The sequence below is a fragment of the Populus euphratica genome, unplaced genomic scaffold (assembly GCF_000495115.2).
Source record: "Populus euphratica unplaced genomic scaffold, PopEup_1.0 scaffold213.1, whole genome shotgun sequence".
In the NCBI taxonomy this organism is placed as follows: domain Eukaryota; kingdom Viridiplantae; phylum Streptophyta; class Magnoliopsida; order Malpighiales; family Salicaceae; genus Populus; species Populus euphratica.
In genome coordinates this window covers 216,885-239,187 of record NW_011499916.1, presented here as the reverse complement: position 1 = coordinate 239,187, position 22,303 = coordinate 216,885, and the positions used below count along the sequence as shown (strand labels likewise).

At 32.1% G+C, this 22,303-nt stretch overlaps 3 protein-coding genes and 1 long non-coding RNA gene across 8 annotated transcripts; 2 read left to right on the top strand and 2 right to left on the bottom strand.

Moving 5' to 3' along the window:
• Positions 1 to 2,110: 2,110 nt before the first annotated feature.
• Positions 2,111 to 3,079, top strand: LOC105134567 (uncharacterized). The gene is made up of 2 exons (XR_844016.1): positions 2,111 to 2,347; positions 2,720 to 3,079. It is a non-coding gene; the product is annotated as an uncharacterized LOC105134567 (long non-coding RNA).
• A 2,349-nt stretch (positions 3,080 to 5,428) lies between these two features.
• Positions 5,429 to 7,513, bottom strand: LOC105134566 (GPI-anchored protein LORELEI-like). The gene is made up of 3 exons (XM_011039024.1): positions 6,976 to 7,513; positions 6,799 to 6,855; positions 5,429 to 6,329 (listed from the first exon to the last, which is right to left on the bottom strand). Exons 1-3 carry the CDS (start codon positions 7,058 to 7,060, stop codon positions 5,974 to 5,976), a joined length of 498 nt encoding a protein of 165 aa, XP_011037326.1. The 5' UTR covers positions 7,061 to 7,513; the 3' UTR covers positions 5,429 to 5,973.
• Positions 7,514 to 7,896: 383 nt separating this feature from the next.
• LOC105134565 (DTW domain-containing protein) lies at positions 7,897 to 11,560 on the bottom strand. 4 transcript variants are annotated; one of them, XR_844014.1, is made up of 9 exons: positions 11,176 to 11,560; positions 10,686 to 10,826; positions 10,509 to 10,604; positions 10,300 to 10,426; positions 9,826 to 9,935; positions 9,507 to 9,587; positions 9,137 to 9,219; positions 8,686 to 8,960; positions 7,897 to 8,605 (listed from the first exon to the last, which is right to left on the bottom strand). XR_844014.1 is itself a non-coding variant. In XM_011039022.1 (8 exons), the coding sequence occupies exons 1-8, from the start codon at positions 11,473 to 11,475 to the stop codon at positions 8,741 to 8,743; spliced, it is 1,158 nt and encodes a 385-aa protein (XP_011037324.1). In that variant the 5' UTR covers positions 11,476 to 11,560; the 3' UTR covers positions 7,897 to 8,740. The 4 variants fall into 4 exon arrangements, 1 of the variants encoding a protein (XP_011037324.1); XR_844015.1 differs by having other exon boundaries at positions 7,897 to 8,513; XR_844013.1 differs by having other exon boundaries at positions 7,897 to 8,429.
• Positions 11,561 to 14,272: 2,712 nt separating this feature from the next.
• On the top strand, positions 14,273 to 19,127 carry LOC105134564 (thioredoxin M-type, chloroplastic). 2 transcript variants are annotated; one of them, XM_011039020.1, is made up of 3 exons: positions 14,273 to 14,364; positions 14,569 to 14,891; positions 18,571 to 19,127. In XM_011039020.1, the coding sequence occupies exons 2-3, from the start codon at positions 14,645 to 14,647 to the stop codon at positions 18,882 to 18,884; spliced, it is 561 nt and encodes a 186-aa protein (XP_011037322.1). In that variant the 5' UTR covers positions 14,273 to 14,364; positions 14,569 to 14,644; the 3' UTR covers positions 18,885 to 19,127. The 2 variants fall into 2 exon arrangements, with proteins under 2 accessions (XP_011037322.1, XP_011037323.1); XM_011039021.1 differs by having other exon boundaries at positions 14,304 to 14,358; positions 14,562 to 14,891.
• The last annotated feature ends 3,176 nt before the right edge of the window (positions 19,128 to 22,303 follow it).

Here is a 22,303-nt window from a genome sequence, read left to right as displayed (position 1 = left end):
CAGTACATGCATAGCAAGATCTTATTTTATGGAAAGTTATTGCATAATTTTCATACTTATAATATTTCATATATAGATTACTGGACCCTAATTTGATACTAGTAATTATCAAAATGCATCAACTCCATTAATCTATAACTACATACACATGATAGGCTATAGATAAACTTAATTTTTGAATTCATAGCTTTTTTTTAATAAATTTACAATAAAATATAAGAAGAGAGTTTAGTTTTAACTCTATAAAATATCAACATAGTTATATATATAAAAAATAGCAATATACATGTTAGAATGTTTTATATAAAGCTAAAACAATTTAGTGTTTTAATGCTTCATTCTACATCTAATTATTTAGTAGTTATTGAGTGTCATTAGAATAGTAAGATAATTTGATAATTTTTTTTAAAAAAACAAATATATTGATATCTTTGAAAGGTATGTGTGATACCATTTGACAGCCAAAACCTAGATTTTAGGGCATTGATTTAAGCATCTTTATGTCCCCTTCAAGAAACGGTGATGCATTTTGTATAGTTGTTATTAGGTAGTTATATTTAAAAAAATGGCTATGTATATGTTAGAATGTTTTATATAAAACTAAAACAATTTAGTGTTTTAACGCTTCATTTTGCATTTGATTATCTGATTATTTAATAGTTATTGAATATCATCAGAGTAGTAAGATAATTTGATAAATCAAAAAAAAATATTGACATTTTTGAAAGGTGTGCGTGACACTATTTAATAGCCAAAACCTAGCTTTTAGGGTATTGATTGAAGCACTTTTATGTCTCCTTTAAGAAACGGTGGTGCATTTTTCGCATCATTGTTATTAGGTGTGTGTAAATTTTTTTCTTTTCAAACAATTAAATCAACTCCTCAAGATATCATCCTCAAGATTTGATCTTTAATATTTTGAATTTATTTTTTTTACAATAATTAATGAAATTAAATGTTTTTTAATTTCATCACTTATAATTTTTTTATTTTTTAAATTTGATTCTCATTTTTTTAATTACTATTTGTTTTTATTAAAGATGATTTTTGAATTTGAATTTTTTTTACAATTTAATACTTCATGAGTTTTTTTTCCTATTAAATATAATATATTTATTTATTTATTTATTCCTATTCTTTTACCTTGCAAGATTTTCTTAGATTTTTTTTTATTGTTATTGTTTTATTTTGAAAACATTTAAGGTGTTTAGCTTTTTAGTTAACCCGAGTTTAAATTTTTATAGCTTATAAATTTCAAAGATTAATGTAGGTTTACTAACTTTAATTAGGCTTCCTTGTTTTTTTTTTAAACTATTTTTTTTAATTTTATCCTAAAATATTTTATTATTTTTTAATTCACTTCTCGGTGGGATTTTTCAATTATTTTAAAAATAACACCAATTGTTTTTATTTTTTAATTGTCTTTGTCTTTGCTAGATTTTTTTTAAAGGAATATTTTTTTAAAATTAAATTAAATTACTTGATTTTATCATCTTTCTTTTTACCAAAATCTTTTTTTTTTTTTCATTTTAAATTATTATCATCAGTGTTTTTAAACCCAATTCAGTGGTGAACCCAGTCCAAGGCTCGGGTCACGAGTTTTGATTAATTTAACCTTAATTTTTTTAATTATATCATTGGATCAGTTATGTTTTTAATTACCCTTATTTTTTTACAAACTCAACTCCATTTTTATCTTAAATTAGCCAAGTTTTGGTTTGATCTATCACATCAAATCAAATTTTAAAATTATAATTATTATCACATGATTATCAAAATTTTTATGTCGGTAAAAAATTAACTTAACCCACAATCCATCTATTTGATTATTTATATATTTTAAAAAATCCCTCCAACACAACCATACCATGTGCTGAATAAATTTGACCACGACCTGGTCAATGCATCAAATTCACGCATGATAACATCACTCTTGAAGACCATTTATAAATCGGTGTCCACATATTAATTAAAAATGCCTAAAATAGCTTCAAATTGAAGGACAAATTAGTAATAAAAAATATATTTTCAGGCACAAATTCGAAGTCAAAATTGTAAATTTAATGTCCAGAGAAGGGGATAGTTGCCGCGTAAATTTTCGAAAGTTACCCTTCACCTTCTATAAATCCCACCACTGGCCTCATGTTCTTCACAAATTTCACTTCTCTTTAATCTCTATCTACACCTTAGCCTTCTCTCCAAGAAAACAATTACCAAATTCTTGAATTCCAGGCAAATCACCATGCCAATGAAGAAATCAAGTGTTTTTGCTGCTTCGGTTGCTGCAGCTTCTGCTACTGCCCTCTCTGTTTCTTCCTCTTCTCCTAGTTTTAACTCTAATGTTAAGGTAAGACAGTTGACAAGAGAATTCTGGGTTTGTGTCTTTTCTTGAAAATATTTCATAGGATTTGGTTTCCTTGTTGTTTTCTCTGTTGGGACTTGCCCTGTTTTCTTGAAATTTCTTTGTTGGTAAAGATTTTGCCTTTTATCTTCTCTGTTGCCTCTACTTTCTTGTAAGCCAAATATCCTTTTCCTCTCTTTTCCAAGAACTCCAGTTTCTCAATTTTGGTCTTCTTGAAATCCATGGAATCCTATTCCGTCCCTTTTGGTGCTTGATTTTTCCTTTATTGATATATTTCAAGCTTATTTGTTAGTTTGCGTTTGATTTTTGTGTTTGTACACTATTAATCTAGAAGCTTGATTCTTTATTCTTTTCCAGGAAGCTGTGTCAAACAAAGACCAACAAGGACCTGCTTCCATGGAGAAATTTACACCAAGGTTTGATGGGCTGAGGTTTATTGAAACACTGATCACTGCTCACAGATGAAGAGATGAGAGACAGAGAGTCATCTGGCCTTGATAGCTCCAAGGATGATATTGATTAGCAGCACTAATTTTAGCTAATACCCATCTTTTCTCTTTAATCCGGAGGGGGAAAAAAGATAGTATAAAGAAAGTTTGACCTTTTTTTTCTTTTCTTGGGTGGACTGTAATGCCTGAGTTGAGATTTTGTAATGGTATTTTCACTCGAATTGTCTGTCCTGCTCATGATTCAAATATCTGATTTTTCTTTGTGCTACTTTCACTATTATTTTTCGGGTTGCCACGTCATAAAACGATTGGTTTCCAAAGTCAAGTGCCAACAGATCTCAGCTACCATTTATTGCAAGTTAGACAGGCATCATGGGTTTTATATCATGTATGTGGATGACAGAGTTTTGGAGCACTTAAAGATATGGTTCCGATGGAGAAGTCCCAAAAAGAAATTCTAAATTGCAAAGAATATTCTTTGAATTGTGAGGACAAACTGTCATTATCCTTGCTAAGTTGAAGGATGAGAGCTAAAAGTCAAGTCCTTCTATGCATTCCATGTTGTTTTTCACATGAAAAAAACATTATTTTATTATTATAATTTTAGCTTGAGATGATAAGTAGATTGGTTTCTCTATGGAATGGAAAAGCTAAGTTCTTAATTTTGCACCAAACTCTTGCTTTGGGTATCTGGGGTTGCCTGAAATCTTGATCTTTTAACACAAAGAATGTGCCAAGTTCTTGACACCATGTTTTTGCTTGAGATTGTTTTCTTGCAGTTTTCAAAAACACGATGGTAGTCTGCAGTCTACTTTGGAACAAGCTAAACTAAATTTAGTGGAACAAGAATGGGATCGATGGTCCAAATGATCGAGTGGTGTCTTGTTTTTTTAAAAAGAATTGTGAAGAACGAAGCAAAATCTTTGAATTTGAACCCAACTACAACAAATCTTAGAGGTGGTGCTACCTTCAATGGTCAAAAAGACAAAAGGAAACAAAAAACAAAGCGATGGATATGAAAAAGTTGGAATTTTTATTTTATTTTATTTTAAATTAATATTTATTTAATATTTTCATATTGTTTTTATGTTTTGATATCAAGAATAATTTTTTAAAAATAAAAAATATTATTTTAATATATTTCTAAATAAAAATACTTTAAAAATCTACCTAAAACACTTACAATATGCCCTAAAACTTGAAATCAAGTATTCTTGATTCCCAACACAAGTATATTAACGCAACCTAAATACCAGAACTTATTGATTGGTTGCAGTGATCACACTCTTTTTTTTTAAATATTCTAAGCTTATTGCTTAGTCAGGATAATAGCCAAGGTCTTGAGATCTCAAATCTGAATTTATTCCACACGAAACACCGTTTATTCTTGAATCACAAGGCACAGATATTAGCTCTTGATTTCAAAATGTTATCATGCTCCATCTTGCCAAGCAAAATGAGTGGTAAAAATGGATACACATCACAGGCATTTTGTGCGAGCCAAACTGCTTCTAACATTTATGGACATAGTTAGATGATAAAATTGCTGATCATGCCGCAATTATAGATATCCACCATGGACACTACCATTCTTGCCACACTGTTGATGCTTGCTTCTCTTTTCTTGATCGTGATGTTGATTTTTGCTTTTCTTCTTTCGGTGAGGTATTTCATTGGCCTGCAAGCATGCCTGAGCCTGATGTCGCAGCATACTTTACAGAGGGCTTGATGTGAACTGAAAACATGGGTCTAATTCACACAACTATTGGCTTCCTCTTTTAGTCGCTTCCACGAGTAGTCAATGCTCCCAAGAGGTTTTTACTTTATTTTCCTTGCCCTTTCGTTGAAAGTGATAAATGGGGGTAAAGGTGACAGTGACCAGAAAGGTGCAAGGAGCTTACTGTTGGATTAGTGGAGAGGTGAGTGGTGTATTGTTCGAGAAGGGAATGCTCTTGTCTTGTACAGTGAGAATAAAGCTCGAATAAACTGGTTATAAACTAATTAAACTGATGAAGGTAAAAGACCAAACACATCTTGTCATGGAGATCATGGATGTGTTTGAAATCATGTTTTTTAAAAGTTTTTTTATTTTAAATTATTTTTTTATGTTTTTAAATTGTTTTAATGTATTAATATTAAAAATAATTTTTTAAAATAAAAAATATTATTTTAATTTATTTTCAAATAAAAAATATTTTGAAAAGTAATTAGTGTTATACTCTTAAATATTCTCACAAAAGAGATGATTTTAAAAGAATTTGATGTGTAAATATGTAAATTGACTCGAGGATATCTTTTATTATTGAAAAACAAAGAAGTTACATAGTAATTGCTACAAAGAGATGAGGGATACAATTTTACTTGTGCAAGGAATGGACATGGTTATGGATAAAAAAAGGGTCTCACAGTACAGTTATTTGGGAATAGACAAAAGCTACCCTTCAGTTGGCATTTTGATAGAGAACGGCCGCAGAAAGTAAGGGGCCATGGGAAGAAAATTATAGGACTGTTTTGGAAGCAATAACAGATGTTGTCCAGATGCTTTTTCATCCAATTGTCATATCATGTGTGGTCCTCCCTCTAATGTCCATGTTTTTTCAGAAGACCTAGCACATGATACTTGATGTTTCCATGACACATCTTTGCTACAAGAATCATGTTCGCCCTTATAAGTAATATAAAGAGAGAACTATTACTAGATATGCAAATTTGGCAGCATCTGCTCTACTGCAGTATGACATTGCAGTTTCAAAGTTCTTCGAGGGACGACAGACATTGACATAACACCAGAATCTTTAATTATATCAGGTGGCAAGTGAACATCTATAATCCGGATAACCCAGGTCGATAGCATATGGAGATCTTCTCAAATCCAACTAAGCAAATGGACACTAGAGCTTTATAGTAATGTTACATCCATTAATATTCAGGAATGTCTTTTGATCAAATAGCTACACAGGTTTACAGTAAAACAGTACATGGCTTGTCGAAGTCGAAAGAATTGGATAGCAGATTATGCACCATTTAGTAGTTAAAAGAATACCAAACTGTAGCACAGAGGTGGAGAAAACAATGATAGAGAAACCATAATTTGATGAAGCAATACTTTGAGACAGGAAGGTGTATCAGTTAGGAAATGAATGGCTATCCACTCTGAACAGTCTAGAACAATTGTATCAACAACACCGTGAGTCCTGCTGTGAGCATCAATACTGAGGATTGAGTAGCTGCAATTTGAACCCCTCCACTCTTTTTAGATTGTTCCACATTTTGGCAATCTAGACCATTCTTATCTTCTCTGCATTCATTGGCAAACAAGCCAGGAGGGTATTTCCCATAGAGGTTTATGAAGCTAAACATGGTCGAAGCGCAGTCAGATTCCAGGTCATTTATGGCGTCACTAAAAGGGCAAGCAAATTCCTTGAAAGCATCACAACATGGTTTGGCTGGGTATTGGGGTCCTTTGCACTTGTCAGTGAGGACACTGTAGTCCAAATTTTCAAAGCTTATGTTGCATGCTGCAAATAGTGGGAAATTGAGGAAAACATGAGAATTCATAGGGCCATGTTTTACTGATAATAACCCCATAATGTATCAACCCTAATATATCGGCTGTTGGTTTAAGTTTCTCCAAGAAAATAGTCCTTCAGCATAGAAAGATAGGCAAGTGATTCAATGCAAAAATTGTACATGTTTGATCACCTTAGCAAATGGGATGCAACAGTAATATTCTATCCTTAACGCTAATAATCAAGAAATTAAAATATCAGATCAAGAATCAATAACAAACAATTAACAAAAGGGGGATGAAATGGAGAAACGTTTAACTTTCTTGTCATTGACATATTAACTAGGCAAATCCTAGTAATCTGCTTGTTTCTGCAGAAACAAACAGATTTCTCTGTATCCTTTTCCTTTTCAATCATGTACGTTCATCAAATTACAATTTTCCCAAAAGAAAAATGGATAAATAGAAGGAAAACTAACCTTTTTTCATCTGAAGGAGGGTTCGGCTGGAACCTCCATGAGCATCAAGTGCATCATCTGCATTTTTCAATTGCAAATAGAGGGATAGAAAACCAACATGAGAACTAATGAGATTAAATCCAAAATGTTATGCTAATACAATGCTATGATGTGATATGAATGGTATATGATTCATACAGGAAATGAACGAGGAAGAGGTGGCAAGTCCGGCAAGGAAGAAGAAGCAAATGAGACAAAACCATGGATTAAAATTACTAGCCATGCTTTTCCTTTTCTTTTAGCTTTGTTTTTTTTTTTAAAAAAAAACAAATAAAATTTTGGAGATCTAAATTGATCTCCAACTCTCCTTGGACCAGAAATGACCCTCCTTTCTTTTCCTTTTGCTGCCAAAAAACAGTGTTATCGTATTCTCTGTTTTACTATTTTTAGCCGGAAAGAACATTTGCACGAGTGGTGGTGAAAGAGTTTAGGCAAACAACCATGAACCTGTCATGGTGGCAAGCAACCATCAGCTTTCTAACACTAACACAGGCATATTGCTTAAATTGTTAGTTATAAATCATTAAATTTAACATAGAAATTTATTAATTCAAGTATTAATAAATTCAACATGCCCTCTTATATTTCCTTTTTCTTTGGACATTAATAATACAGTAGATTGATCTCAAAAGGCAGCAAAAAAACCTAAAGAGAGGACAAATACTTCCATATGCAACAAATGCACCTCCAAATAGCAGCTCAAAACTAAATCCAAATCACAAGCAGGGGCCTATAGCACCACCAGCCCAATAGCATACCTGTAACTGCCTATTTGCTACACAGGCTAGGTCAGCTGAGGAAATTTCAGTATCAGAAGGAAGCGAAGAGTGCAATCCAGTTCCAATTTCCAGACAACCATTTCGCAAAAGCTTGTGAGTCGTGACCTTTTAACAGTTTACTCTAAAACATTTGAGGAAAGGCTACAACAGATTTCAAGCAGACAACTCAACCATTGTAATATGATACCAAGAAATCATTCAAGATATCTATAACAGAAACACAACAAAGCTTAAAGCATTGCTCGTTGCAAAATCCCTGCACTGATGATTGTCTAAACTGAAAAGAAAAACATTTCCCTTAATGTGATGTAATAAAAGGAACCATAAGACTGTTGGATTGCAGCAGTTACAAACATTTCCCCAAAACATTTCTTATGTAATTCACGTAATTATAAATGCCAGAAACAGGGAGCCGAAATTGCTGCAATATATGGGGTTAGAAGATGCTGTTATCCATTACAGTGTAAAAAGTCAAATCAAAGTGAACCAACTCTCAGAAGTACACAAGGGAAGAAAATCCACTACATTATTGGATGCTTTCTGGTTGCAGCTATTTCTGCACATTGAAAATGATGCCCTCCACCTCTCCCATAGTCTTCTAATTTGACATAATAGGAACTAGGAGCTGATTATAAAGTACGCTGCTAAATGACTTCAATTAGTACCAGTGTTCTCAGATTTATCCAGTATCCCATCATTCTCTGAATTCAGAAGTCAATGAGAGGTTGAAGGGAAAAACCACGTGGTGCCGCTTCAAAATTACAAAATGCACCTCACAAGGCTGCATCATGGACAAAAGAGAAACGCAGTAACCTATAACAAAAAGAACAACTTAACGTTAAGGAGATTGTTGCTTGAAGAGAATGCTCGAGCATGCTGCTGGGGGAAGAATGGGCACTGAAGACAAAACCAAAGTTGAATTTGGTGACGAATGAATTCCATTTTGAGAGACATAAAAGCAGTCAATAATAGCAGCACTGACAGCAGAACTGGAAAGATATGAAAAATCATTCATCTGTTTATAACCACCCTTCATTAAAAAGATTTCAATTAAGTATTTGCAGAATACCTCAGTAGTTTTAACATTTTTCCCGCAGATAAATAATATCAATTTTAGGTTGGCCTTAGCAGATGTTGCTGCTGTGCCTCAGTCTTCGGGTTATGGAACGGCCCATCCTAAGACGTCGAGCAGTTAGTGCTTCTAATAAAACATCTACAGCATTCTCCAGCGCTTCATTCTGTTTATCCAATCCATAGGAGCTGAAATGTGGAAGTACTTGTAGCTCGGACAGCAGGCCAATGGCTGCTGCAGCTGTACAGGTACGATCCCATGATGGCTGAGGCCTGCCAATAAAATGCCATTCACACTTACTTGTAAGTTCAATATCATGAAAGGGCTTCGCAAAAGGCCAAAGAGAAGAGAAGAGAAGAAAGTGGTGGGAGTCACTAGGGGTATGAATACAAATAGTTGATGTGTAGAAGCCCTTACAGAAGAGATCAGGCTATGTTTTATATCTCACCGAAGTTTGTGCATTGTAGATACACCTGCAGAGAGGGATATACAGGGAAGATCCTCCACTCCCCATACTGACTTTGTCTTCTCCTGCACAGAGAACACACAGGCCAGTGAAATCCAGAAAACAGCTTAAGGTTTATTATGAACATCCCCATATTTATAATATAAGGGTATGGTAGCAAAACCAGCATGCTCTTGTAACAACTAGTGCCAGGGTTCAGAAATTTATACATGTACATGTGGCATATAGAAGAAGATGAAATGAAGGAAAAAACATGCACATTTTTTTTTCCTAAGAATTGTCTAACCTGGAATTCAAGTTGCTACACACTAGACAAAAGATAAGGTACAGAGCAGGTGCTTTGAAGTATTACCTTTAAGCGGTTGAACATTGCAGCAGAGTTGCTCCATGTACCATCAATCAAAATGAAATTTAAAGGTTTATATTCATTTGCCTGTTAAAGAGAAGCAATATAAGTATTACCACGTAGTTGAACTGAAAGAAGAGGAGAGCTTTCAAACTGAGAACAGAAATTTCATCCTGAATTTAAGGATTTTTTTTTTGTAGGCTCAGAATAGTCCATATCCTGGGATATATTTATTCATTTAATGTCAGGATCTTCTACAACCATCGAAGACAAGATATTACCAAATAAACACAAAAATTACACTAAAGCTGTGAGAAAAGAGTACCATGGTTGTGTTGCATTCTGGATCAGCTGAAATTTCCTGACAAACAGCATCCTGCACTGATTTTGTCGCTACATTCTTGTTGGGATAAAGGCAAAAAACCTTGTCCTTTCCTGCAATTTGCATCAAGCACTTAAACCAGTGGTTCTGCAAGTTGAACATGTGGAGTTGGGAGGAAATAAACACCAAGCAGAAAGTTTTCAAATAAGGAAAATTACTTAACTGCATCGCCTTAGCTAAAAAAAGAATGCGAATAAAGTTCCAGCACATAAATATAAAACCCATTTGATCAAATGACCATACATTGAATAAATAGTGACTTCGTAAAAGTTCTTCATGGAGAGCTTAAAATACTCGAAGCTTCTGTGCATCTTTTTTGGCCAGCAGAAATAGATTCTCATAGCAGTCAAAAGAAGTGACAGACACAGCAGACATACATGTTGTATCAGTGTATTGCAAAGCATATATTGAACACACCTGCAATCTTACATGCATTCCACATTATTTCTTCATCTTCAGCAATCCCATAGAGGCATAAGGTAGCTGATTCAACACCAAGTACTTGCCATAACAACTTTCCAGTGTTGTTTTGTCGTAGAAAATCCTGCAAGAAGTTGATCGAACATTTGATGGCCACAAAGGATGTCACAACATTCAGGACAAGAACTAATGCATGACATGCTAACCTTTGGATGCATATACAACCAAAACCTTATGCCACGCCATAGAGAGCTGGGCTTGACTTTTGAACACATACAATCTTCTTCTAGAGGAAGCCAGCACTGCAAATAAATATACTAATTCCCATTAAAAGGCCAGACTCACCACCACGAAAATGTTACCATTGCACATCAATCACATACCTTCTGGCAGAGGTAACCTCTACTTCCAAGCAAACGACAAGCTATCTGTCGAGCTGAAAAGAACTGGAGCTTCTTCTCAGAATCACCTAAGGCCTGATATGTTGCTCTATGTTTCTTGTTCTCTTGCATTCCAAAATCCCCCTAGTTCACAGCATAATATACACAAAAAAAAGAAGAAGACTACTTTCAGCCATGTGAAACACATCCACTGGAACTACACTATAGCTTATCAAAATAATGACTCTCATCACCCCAAAAAAATCTATATGAATTCTCAATTGCTCCATTTGAATATATCAAATACCACGCAAAATAAACAAAGAGAACCGATCTTTCCATTCACAAGAACACAAACCTCAGTGAATTGAACCCAAGACAAATGCTATTCACGAAAACTTTGTTTTCATGACAGTGCCACACAACATAACACATGAAAATCGAATCTTTTACATCAAATCCATCCTTTTTTGCTCATTAACAAAATTGTTACCTCTAGTTTGCCACGATGCCCACTAAAGCTCATCTGGACCTCAGTTGTTTTCTCCAAAAGCTTCAAATCCTTAACAATCTCCACAACTTTAGCAGGGAGTGGAGATACTGCACCCCATCCTTGCCATTCCTGTAAAGTTATGGTAAACCCATCACTAGTATCAGGGTTTGTTTGAGGAGAATGTGAAGCAGAGGTAAAGTGCGTTCTTGGTGTAGACTCCATGTGGGTTCTGAGAGAGAAGGCTGGAGATGGAAGAGAGATTTTGAATGTCAATGGCCTTGTTGCCGAGACGGAAAGCATGGTGGGTTTTGGTGGGTTTTTTGCTTTTCTGCTTAGCTTGTTGGTCTGTCTTGATACGGCGCGTTTTCCTCAAGCAAAGAATATTTCACTCTCACTCTTTATAAGGTTGGTCCTGGGCTTGGGATTGGGCTCACTCTTTATAAGGTTGGTCCTGGGCTTAGTATTGGGCTTGGTCTTGGGCTTGGTCTTGGGCTTGGTCTTGGTCTTGGGCTTGCATTCAATTGGAATAGAGATGGAAATTTGGTCTGGTACCAACATAAAGGGACAGATTGAGAAGCATTAAACCAACCTAAATTATTATTATTAATTTTAAAAAATACACCCAACTCATTACATTAGGATTGTAAATGTGTAATGATGGATTTTTAATTATAAAAAATCAATTAACTAGCTATCAGGGTAATATAATTCTTTTTTTTAAAGTCTATTAATTGATTAGGAACAATCAATCTTTTCATGTTTTTTTAGTATAGTAAAATAACTCAATTAGTCTTATAAGCAAAATTATTTAATTGTAAACCTCAAGTTTTTTTTTCATGCATAATAAAATAATTAAATTACTCTTAAAAGTAAATAATATTAAACTTATATCTATGGTATTTTTTTTTAATTTTCATCATAGGTTTTTTATTTTTTTATTATAATCAACTTAACTGAGGAAAAATTATATATTTTAATAAATATAAAATATTATATATAAAATGTTATTTAAAAAAAAATTGGCTTATGTGCACGCGCCATTGAGTGAGAAGCACTAGTGATTTTTGGCAACTCATGAGGGAGTATTTGATGATGTTTGAATCGTTTCAGTGAACTCTTCATCTTTTAATGATATGTGTGGCTTATAAATTTCTAGTTTGAAATCGATAATCCTTTTTTTTTTCCTTTCTTTTCTCATTCATTTTCTTGCCTCACCATTTGAATTTTAAAAGCAATCATTAGATATGTTTTTCCTTCATATTTGATCCATGATTTTTGGATTATTATTTGCTTTATTTGAAATAATTTATAAAAATAGATTTTTTTAAAAAATTCATCCTTCAACTTTTTTTCATTTACCAGATTTGTCTCTATTCTTTTGATTGATAATTTTTAAGATTGGATGTTCTTTCAAAATTCTTTATTTTTTTATATCATATTTGATTCTTATTCTTTTAATTACTATTTTTTTACTTTTTTTTTTAAATTGATATTCTTTTCAGATTGTATACTTCAATATTAAATTGGTTGTTAATTAAATTTTTTGATTGAACCAGAGTCTAGAATTTCAAAAATAGTGTGTTTGAGAAATTAACTCAGGTTCAGGAGATTTGTCTAAGTTAGGTTGGTTTCTCTTTTTTTTTAAAAAACTCATGTTTTTTTCAGTTTTATCATTCAACATTTATTAAATTGAATATTGGACTGTATAATTTTTTTAGTTGTGTTTTATAACATTTTACACTAATTTTAAAAATGACCCAAGTTATCTTGAGGCTTTTTATTTATAACGCTTTGTTAAATTTAACTTTTTCTTAAAAAAATTTATTTTTTAATTAAATTAAATTAATAAATTAATATATAAGGATGAAATGCTTATTTTATAATATTTTTTTTGTTTGGGCTATGGATTATTACTTTGATGGCATATGCCATCATTTTCACTATTGTCATGTAGCTTTTCACATTAAAATTGGATTTGTCTTAGTAATTCTTTTTTTTTAATGATGGAGGTGGTGTCTATGGAGAAGCAATGATGAGTCTCCAATAATTTTTTTATTCTCTTGATTATGGTATTGACAATATACTTTTTATATTTAATTATTGCTATTTTTTATTATTTTATTTAATGTTAATTTTTTTTAATTATATTATTAAATTAACCAAATTTATTAAACTTAATCAAATTAATAACTCGAAGTTCATATTTTTCTTACTTCATTAAAATGCTAGTGTTATCTAAATATCTTGTTTTTGTATAACCAAAAATTTAAACTAACCCTCCAGTTATTAATTTAAGTATAACCAGAAATTTAAATTGACCCTCAAATTGGTTCTAGTAAAAATACTAAATGCATTGATTGGTACAGTGTAGTTGTTAGACTGATAATAGATATATTTATATATAGATGCATGGTTGTCAAATTCGATACAAAATCTAATGTGTAAAATAATTCAAGTTATTAGATTATTGGGTCAAACTAAATAAGTATTTTTTTTTATTAATATGATATTATTTCATTTTATTTTTTATAAAAAGTTTTGTGGTGCTAATTTAGTCTATTTTAAATTGGGATTTACTAAGTCAATTGAATTACCCATCAACCTCTCAAATTAATCAAGTTTAGTTATATTAATATATTTTTTAATTAAAATTAAAACCCATATCTAGTCAAGTTTTGATTCTAGATTTTTTATATCAACTCGTCAAATCAACACAGTACACCTCCGTACATTAATATTGATAATTTATAATGCTTGGAAATTTATCTTAATATATATATCTAAAATAATTAATGTGATTTACAAAATTCACAGTATAATAATTTTTTCAACCTTGAACTCTGCTTACAACTAATCCAAATATATTGAGATCTTTCAAAGTAAAAAAATATCGAGTAAAACAATGCTACTCTTAAAACTGGTCCTGCGATTTTTTTTAAAAACCCTCAAATCTGACAGCAAATACCTTTAAAATCATTTAAAAAATATCTTTAAAATCATTTAATAAAAGGAATTAATTTTTATTGACAAGCAAGCTGACTGCGAATACCGTTTTCTCCATCCAGAACAAACCTTAAAAATTCCAAAGTACAAACTGACATTAGCCGTTAATAACAGAGGGAATTTAGCATTTCAAAGCTTTGTCCTGCCGCCTTCTTATACTTCTCTTTATCCCTCTCTCTCCAACTCCTCCATTCTTCTTTTTTTTTTTTTTAATCTGGGTGTTCGAGTCAGTTTACACACAGCACGACTAATCTCACGAGTCCTAAAATTAACAACCATGTAAATCTCCGATGACTATTATATGAACAACCAAAGATTCAAACCTGAAATAACAAAAAAAACAAACCTCTTAATCCCAAGTCCTTACCATTTGGCACATGCTACAACTCCTCCATTCTTCCTCTCCAAACTTTCGATAAAGAAACCACAGACACAGAAAACTCACTTTCAACTAAAAGCTCTCAAAATGGTCTCATCGATGGTTCTATCTTCTTACCCTTCTTCACGCCTAAAATGCTCCCTCTCAAATCCTCAGTCTGTGATTATGATGTCATCACCTCAGCCTACAGTGGCAGCTTCCTTTGCCGAGTTCAGAGGATTGAGGATCCAAATGGGTTCAAAGTTGTCAACTTCGTTGGTTTCCATTAATACGAGGAGGAATCCTAAGGTTTTTTCTCGTATTGTGTCTGAAGCTCAAGAGACTGTTGTTGATAGTAAGTTTTCAATTTTTATTTATTTATTTTAATTTGGTTCTTATAATTTGGTCTTGTTATTTTACTTCCAGTGCTTTTGTTTGATTCATTGTTTATGATTTTGTGCTATCTTGATTCCGATTACTGCACCAAGTTAAGGGGGTCTTTTTAGCTCAAGATTTTGAGTTTTATTCAGTGATAAACAACATTAACTTTTCAAAGACCCAATTTATTGTAAATGGGGTTTAAGTAAATTAGAGTATGTCTCGATACCCGAGAAATGACCTTTGATTGGGGAGGAGGGCCAATGTTGCCCAGTGGAGGGTTGAAGTAAGAAATGAATTCAAGAATGTTAAAAAAGAGAGCTTTCTTATGATTGAAATAGGAGATTGAATCTTTCTTCTTAGTGCGTATCAGGGCATGTCTAGATGTTCTTTATTTTCAAGAAACGAACTTGGTAAGGCAGGATGGAACAGGGAGCCATATTCGCAAATGGGGTTTAAGGAAGACCTGGATCAGAGAAATGAAATTCTAGAACCAAAAATTGCATCAGAGAATGTTAAATACACCTTCATGATCAGTAAAATAGGAGATTAAATCTAATGTTTAGTGTGACAAAAATCTGATGAGGAACGGGTGGTTATAATTGATGGTGGACGGAGATCGCAACTACAATGTTAAAGATTGGGTTATCAATTATGAAGAAGGGATTTTTTTTCCAGGGAAATTTGGAGTTGGGAGAGGGCAGGGGTGGTGGAGTTTGCGTAGTAGAGAGAAATCTGTGAGGTCTGACAATGAGCTTGTGCTGTTGGAGGCATTTTCTCTTGTTATTTTGTGATTTCATCACATCCAGGAAGGTTTTCCTGTAATTATGTCCATTTTAGATGACATTGGGTGTCCAAATGTTTCAAGTTTAGCTTAGGCCAATGTGGGCAACTGCAAACCTTGTACACTTTTCAAGAAATTGTGGCTTCTTCTTTGCTTTATATGCTCTTGACATTTCCTTTGTTCATAGAATATCAAGGTTCTATTGAAACAAAAACTGTTTTCGTGGTAACTTTAATGTCAAATGTTTTCCTTAAAATCTGATGGAATCTTCTATTAATTTTTTTTTCCCTCTACATGAAATACGATTGCTGGAGCTCTGGTGCAATTGCGCTATTTTTCTGTAAAATTCAAGTCACCTAACTAGTTATACATTCAAATCTAGAAAAACAGCAGTGTGAACTTTGACCTGATATTCGGCATTTTGATTTTGCTGGTTGATATTAGCTAAACCTGGCAGCTGCATTGAAGTTCTTTTTGAGCTTCACAAAGCCATGCTAGCTTCCTCACTATCCTAGCAGCATTTTTCTAATGACTGAAATGCACCATTTCTCTTGGAAGTTCACTCTTTTTTAAGCTGTTCTCGTTGGTTCTACTCTGAGTACACTGAACTTTTTTTTTTTAAAGTATTTCTTTAACTTGTCAGACCTCCATTTACCCTCTCAATAACACTGGTTTGCTAGGAATTTGTAGCCAACATGAGGAGAAAATTTCGAAATAGTTCTCTGGGACCAGACTTTCCATACGTCTTTAAGGCTTGGCATGGTCTGTGCACTTCACGGAAAGCTTAGGAAATACTGGATTTGAACCTCTGTATTTCTGATACTATTTTAAGTCGCAAAATGGCCTAACTTCCTCCTCGTTAACTGGTGTCCTCGATTCTTGAAATGGCCGCACACTTAACTATATGGTTCTTTGTTTTATGATTCCCAATCTCTTTTATCTGCTGATAAAATATTGTTGAACTTGGACTGTATTGTTCGTGTCTAATCTAGTAACGCTTCGACCCAGCCCGCTTGATACTCTTCCTAGATGTAGTGGTTTTCTCAAACTAGTAAATTTAATTAGGCTTGTTTAGCTCCTCCTTTGGTTTCTTTTTTCATTTGCATAATGGCTCATCTACTGGAAAATTTTGATTTTATTTTTTATTTTTTTGACATGGCTCATCTACTGGAAAATTTTGATTTTTTTGATATCTTTGAATTATTTTAATGCATTGATTTTAAAATAAATTTTTTAAAATAAAAAATATTATTTTAATATATTTTGAAATAAAAAATCCTTTCAAAAATAACTTTTATTACTATCCTCTACAACACTTGCCATCAACATTTGGTTTTCTGAATTTGGTTTAGATGTGTACCTTTAAAAAATGGCATGTTGCTACCACATTCCTTAACTTCTGACATATTTAAACATTCTGAATATCCTCCAGCTTTCCTGTTAAAATGTAATTACCAATAATTAGTCATATAAGGTAGTAAACTAAATGAGTCTTTCAACACGCATTCTGATCTTGCATTCAAATAACTGGACTGAATGCTGCACAGAATTGGATAAGTAACTCTCTTATATTGTATTTGGAGTGTTATGGACTAAACTAAATAATTTATTTTATTTTATCATCGGTAGAAACTCAATAAAATCTAGTTAATTCGAGATCTAGATCTGTCTGAATTTAAAAAATTAAAGAAAAAATTAATTTGATAAAAAACTTGGATCGACCTGAAATAAAATACTAAAAAAAATCAATTGAATTTTTTTTTGAATTTTTTTGTTAAATCAGGGTTGCTTTGATTTTTTTTAATATTTAATTTGAATCAACTTGGGTTGACTGTCCCTACTTGTAACTTGGATCTTGCCTCGGGTTAACACCCGAGTTAGGTTTTATAATTATAATAATATTTATATTTATTTATATATTGATTTGAGTTAATCCGGATTAACCCTCCCAACTCGTAATCTAGTTTTTATCCTGAATCAACTTTCATTTTATTTTATCATCGGTAGAAACTCAATGAAATCTGGTTAATCCGAGACTTAGATCTGTCTGGATTTAAAAAATTAAAAAAAAAATTAATTTAATAAAAAACTTGGGTCGACCTAAAATAAAATATTAAAAAAACCAATTGAATTTTTTTTTGAATTTTTTTGTTAAATTAGGGTTGCTTTGATTTTTTTTAATATTTAATTTGGGTCAACTCGGGTTGACTGTCCCTGCTTGTAACTTGAATCTTGCCTCGGGTTACCCGAGTTAGGTTTTATAATTATGATAATATTTATATTTATTCTTACATTGATTTAAGTTAATCCGGGTTAACCCTCCCAACTCGTAATCTAGTTTTGATTTTGAATCAACTTTTAAGTTAAATTTTAAAATTATATTAATAATTATTTTTATACATTAATCTTATAGTATTTTAAAACAACTTTAAACAACACAAAAATAACTTTTATACTGCACAAAAATAGACGACACAACTTCACAAAAATATCATCTTATTTAGTTTATCTTTATCCAGTGTACCAAACACTAACTCATGCTCCTGTTTTTCTTTATATATATATATATATATATATATATATATTATTTTGGGTTTAACTTCTCTTCTCTCAAAGCAATTAACATATTTATGAAAAATCATTGAGGACCTCTATGCAGGAATAGCTTCCAGGTTAGAACTTTAATTACCATACATGTTCTCACTTGGCTGCGAAATACGTTGAATTATACCACTAATGATCTCTATTTCTAGTTACCCCACACCACTTTCATTCATGTTGTTGCTGTTATTCTGTTTCTACAACGCCCTCCAATGAGTTCTCCATATCACAGTACAATTGACCTCTAATTTCCTTGATTCTCAAATCTCAGTTCCTACAGTGACTGATGAAACATGGCAGTCACTTGTCATCGAGGCTGATGGCCCCGTGATGGTCGAGTTTTGGGCTCCATGGTGTGGACCCTGCCGAATAATCCATCCAGTGATAGCTGAACTATCGACAGAATATGGTGGGAAGCTCAAGTGCTTCATGTTGAATACCGATGACAGTCCTTCTACTGTGACCAAGTATGGAATTCGAAGCATTCCAACTATCATCATCTTCAAAAATGGGGAGAAGAAACATGCAATCATTGGTGCCGTGCCCAAAACCACACTAATTTCCAATATTAAGAAACTCTTGTAGAGGAAGCTGGTAACAGAATTCCTTCGAAAGAATTCGACTCTTTTTTTTTTAATGGGTTCAAGTAATTTTCTTTTTCTGAATTGTGAATAAAATCTACCTCCCAGCTGTGTGCTTACTTCTTTGTAATTTTTGGCTGAGGTTAATTTGCTTCCTGAAAGTGCTAGTTGGTTTGACCAACCAAGCAATTAAGTTTGTCGATGCATGATTTGAAAATGAGAGCTGATTAGGCCTGGCGTGGACCAAATCCAGCCTTCATTTGCTCCACCAAGCACTGGCTTTTCATGTTTTCTTCCAATCTAGAACTTTTGAATTCTTGACTCAAGCAATGGTATTGGTATGGAGCCCATACGTCCACTTTGAGCGGTGGTTGAAAGGATTCACCATTGCTTTACAGTGCAGGAAGAAACCAAGGGTTTTCTGAGCACCACAGCCCATCATGTGAGAAAATTCCGTGGTGATAGAACTGGCCTCCAAGTCAGTCCAACATTCTCCAAACATGTAGAAAGTATAGTAAAAAAATGACAGGAGATGCGATGGCTCCTTGATAAAAGAGGTGCAGTGAATATTGTTAGTCAACCACCACCACTCGTATTTATTAAGAAAATTATTCCATCGAGAAGGGGATTATTTTATTTATACATAGGAATCTGGATATTTTTTTAGCATGATTGCTTGTAGTGGCATAACTAATGTCAATTCTTTGTGGATACACTAATCATTTTAACATATACTTAGTATCATATCATATGGCTGGTTCGGCCTGCAAAAGAAAAAAAAATATAGATTGCTGGGTTAATTATTTTTCATAAAATAATAATAATATCTTGTTTTTTTATTTATAAGATATCAATTTATTAGAGTTTGGTTTGGATTAATTAGATCTTTAAAAATTATATTTTATTAAATGAGTTTAATCAAGTTAATATTTTAAATCAGGTTATTAGTTTCGGGTTTTGATATTAATAATTATTAAACTATAATGGATTGTGTAAATCTAGTTTTTTTATTTTTGTTGAAAAAAAAACCCATAACTCATAACAGGGGTGGGTGAGATTGTAAATCCCAAAAGCTACTTTCTAAACCTAAGCAAACACTTAAGATGATAAAATGAAGATAAATTAAAAGGATTGAAAATAACTTATTATTAATATATTATACATATTAATAATCATTTTTAAAAGAAGAAAAGTTTAATGGCCGGATATAAATTAATTAATTCAAAGAATAGTAACAATGACTAGAGATTCTATAGAAATTACTATTTAAATTTTTTAATACGAAAATGGTAATTAGTGTTTAATTAATACAAATTAAAAATGAAAAAAAAAATCAATCAAACTAACTGAAACCAAGAATAAAATAAAAAATAATTAAAACATCAATTATAAAAACTAACAATTAATTGAATCAAATCAAAATAGAAAGGGACTATAAAATAATTCTTTCCAACCATTGTAATTAATGATATAAAAAGACATTAATAAAATGGTTGAGCAGTAATCCATCATACTTATAATCATTATAAATAAATAAATAATAAGGTGAAATAAACTAGATGACAATTAAAGGTTTTTATCAAAGAAATATTTCAATTTAATAACTTAAACTATTAGGTGAAATTTTAAAATATAATTTATATTATTTACTAACATAGCCACTCAAGTGAAAACCCTTTAGGTTTGAAACTTGCATGAATCAACATTATCTTGTACTTAATTTATATCAAATAAATAAAGATGATAATATTCAAACTCGTGATCATTTGATTTTATTAAGACTTTGATACCATATTAAAAAATCATTTCAATCTAATAATTTAAATTGTTATGTAAGGTTTTAAGATATAATTTATATTATTTTTTAACAGTTTTTCCTATCAAAATAAAAACACAAAACCAATAGTTACATGAAACAAATCAAAATAGAAAAACAAAAACAAAATAACTGTTGAAATTAATAAAATAAAAAAATTAAAAACCTTTAAAAAACCAAACATTGATGTATCACACTATATAATTAAATTATGGTAATGTGGCTAATTGCCCATTCATGTTCATGCTTTGATCATTGAAAACAAATATATACAATAATAAGAAGAAAATGGAATTTAAAACATGAAAATCAAACATTAATGCATCACTTTATAATGTAATTAAGTCAAGTAGAGAGAAATTATCCAAAAAAAAAGTCAGAGGAGAGAGAAACGGGAGAGAGGCAATACTTGAAAAAGAGGCTATACGTGAAAATGAAAGAAAGGAAGAAAAAAACAAAAAAAAGAAGACGAGCAATACTTGAAAGAAAAGCAAGAAAAAGAAAAGAGGATAACAATTTTAACATGTTTCCATCTCTTCTATTTGCTTGAATATCTCATAAAATTCTATTTTTCAAAATAAAAATAGAGTTTTTTGTTTGTTTGGATCTCTCTTCTTCTCCTATTTTGTTATGGATCTCCCTTACACTTCATTTAAAGAAAAATTAATTCAAATATGTTTAGCTTATATTTTGAAAGAGAGGGGGTGAGAGAAGCTGATAAAAACAAGGCATCAAGATCTGACACAGCAAGATGATTGCCCACAGACATTGATTTCCGTCCTCCATTGATGAGCAAAACTTGGTTCTTGGAGTCAACACCACTCTCTGTCTTGAATATATAGTACATGGAATTTGATCGAAATTATGGAAGGTTCAATATGATGGGGTGTTTTCCTTTCCAGTTATGGTGTGGGTGTTCCCCTTTTTTTAATTTAAAACGTACACAAATTCATAGTTTTTAAAATAGTGTGAAAATTGTTTTTTTTCCCGCTATTAATAGGAAATCTTAAAATCTCTTGACAGAACAAGGATGTTAATAACAGTTAAGTTTCAACTTATTAGCTGTGAAAACTTTTATTACTTCGTTGCTTTCAATATCAAGGCACCGTCGACGCACAGTCAATTAAGAGATCTGAAATGACAAGGATATAGCATTAATGAGGTCTGCCATTTATGCGCAAGCTCCAGTTCAATTGATGCTACTGTAGCTATCCTATGTTACAATACACACACACAAAAGGAAGGTAGCATGGATGTACACTTGCTTGTATCTTGGCTATATATATATAAACTTATTAAATAGCCAAGATACAAGCAAGTTTACATCCATGCTACCTTCCTTGTATATATATATATATATATATATATAGTAAGTCTGCTTAAGACTTTTCTTTCTTCCTCTTAATTATAGAAGTTGAAGAAGAAGAAGAAATTTTGTTGCAGTAGTTGAGGAGGAAGAAGAAATTTTGTGGCAAGCAAGAAAATTGGGAGTACGGACTACATAAACTGTTGAACTTGCAGCGGTAGGTATAGCCATGCCAGGGATTGGCAGCCACAAAAGTTGGGTTCGAAGACACTTTACATCCCCCATGGATTTGGAGCTTCAG

Bases quoted from the DNA above. Each gene is read 5' to 3' on its own strand.
- LOC105134566 (XM_011039024.1), bottom strand. From the start codon at position 7,060: ATGGCTAGTAATTTTAATCCATGGTTTTGTCTCATTTGCTTCTTCTTC. The intron at 6,856-6,975 runs GTATGAATCATA...TGAAAAATGCAG, and splicing joins CTCTTCCTCGTTCATTTCCT to ATGATGCACTTGATGCTCAT. The intron at 6,330-6,798 runs GTTAGTTTTCCT...CACTATTTGCAG, and splicing joins CCTCCTTCAGATGAAAAAAG to CATGCAACATAAGCTTTGAA.
- LOC105134565 (XM_011039022.1), bottom strand. From the start codon at position 11,475: ATGCTTTCCGTCTCGGCAACAAGGCCATTGACATTCAAAATCTCTCTT. The intron at 10,827-11,175 runs GTAACAATTTTG...GCTGTGAACTAG, and splicing joins GGCATCGTGGCAAACTAGAG to GGGGATTTTGGAATGCAAGA. The intron at 9,936-10,299 runs GTGTGTTCAATA...TGCAAATTGCAG, and splicing joins GAATGCATGTAAGATTGCAG to GAAAGGACAAGGTTTTTTGC.
- LOC105134564 (XM_011039020.1), top strand. From the start codon at position 14,645: ATGGTCTCATCGATGGTTCTATCTTCTTACCCTTCTTCACGCCTAAAA. The intron at 14,892-18,570 runs GTAAGTTTTCAA...CTCAAATCTCAG, and splicing joins TCAAGAGACTGTTGTTGATA to TTCCTACAGTGACTGATGAA.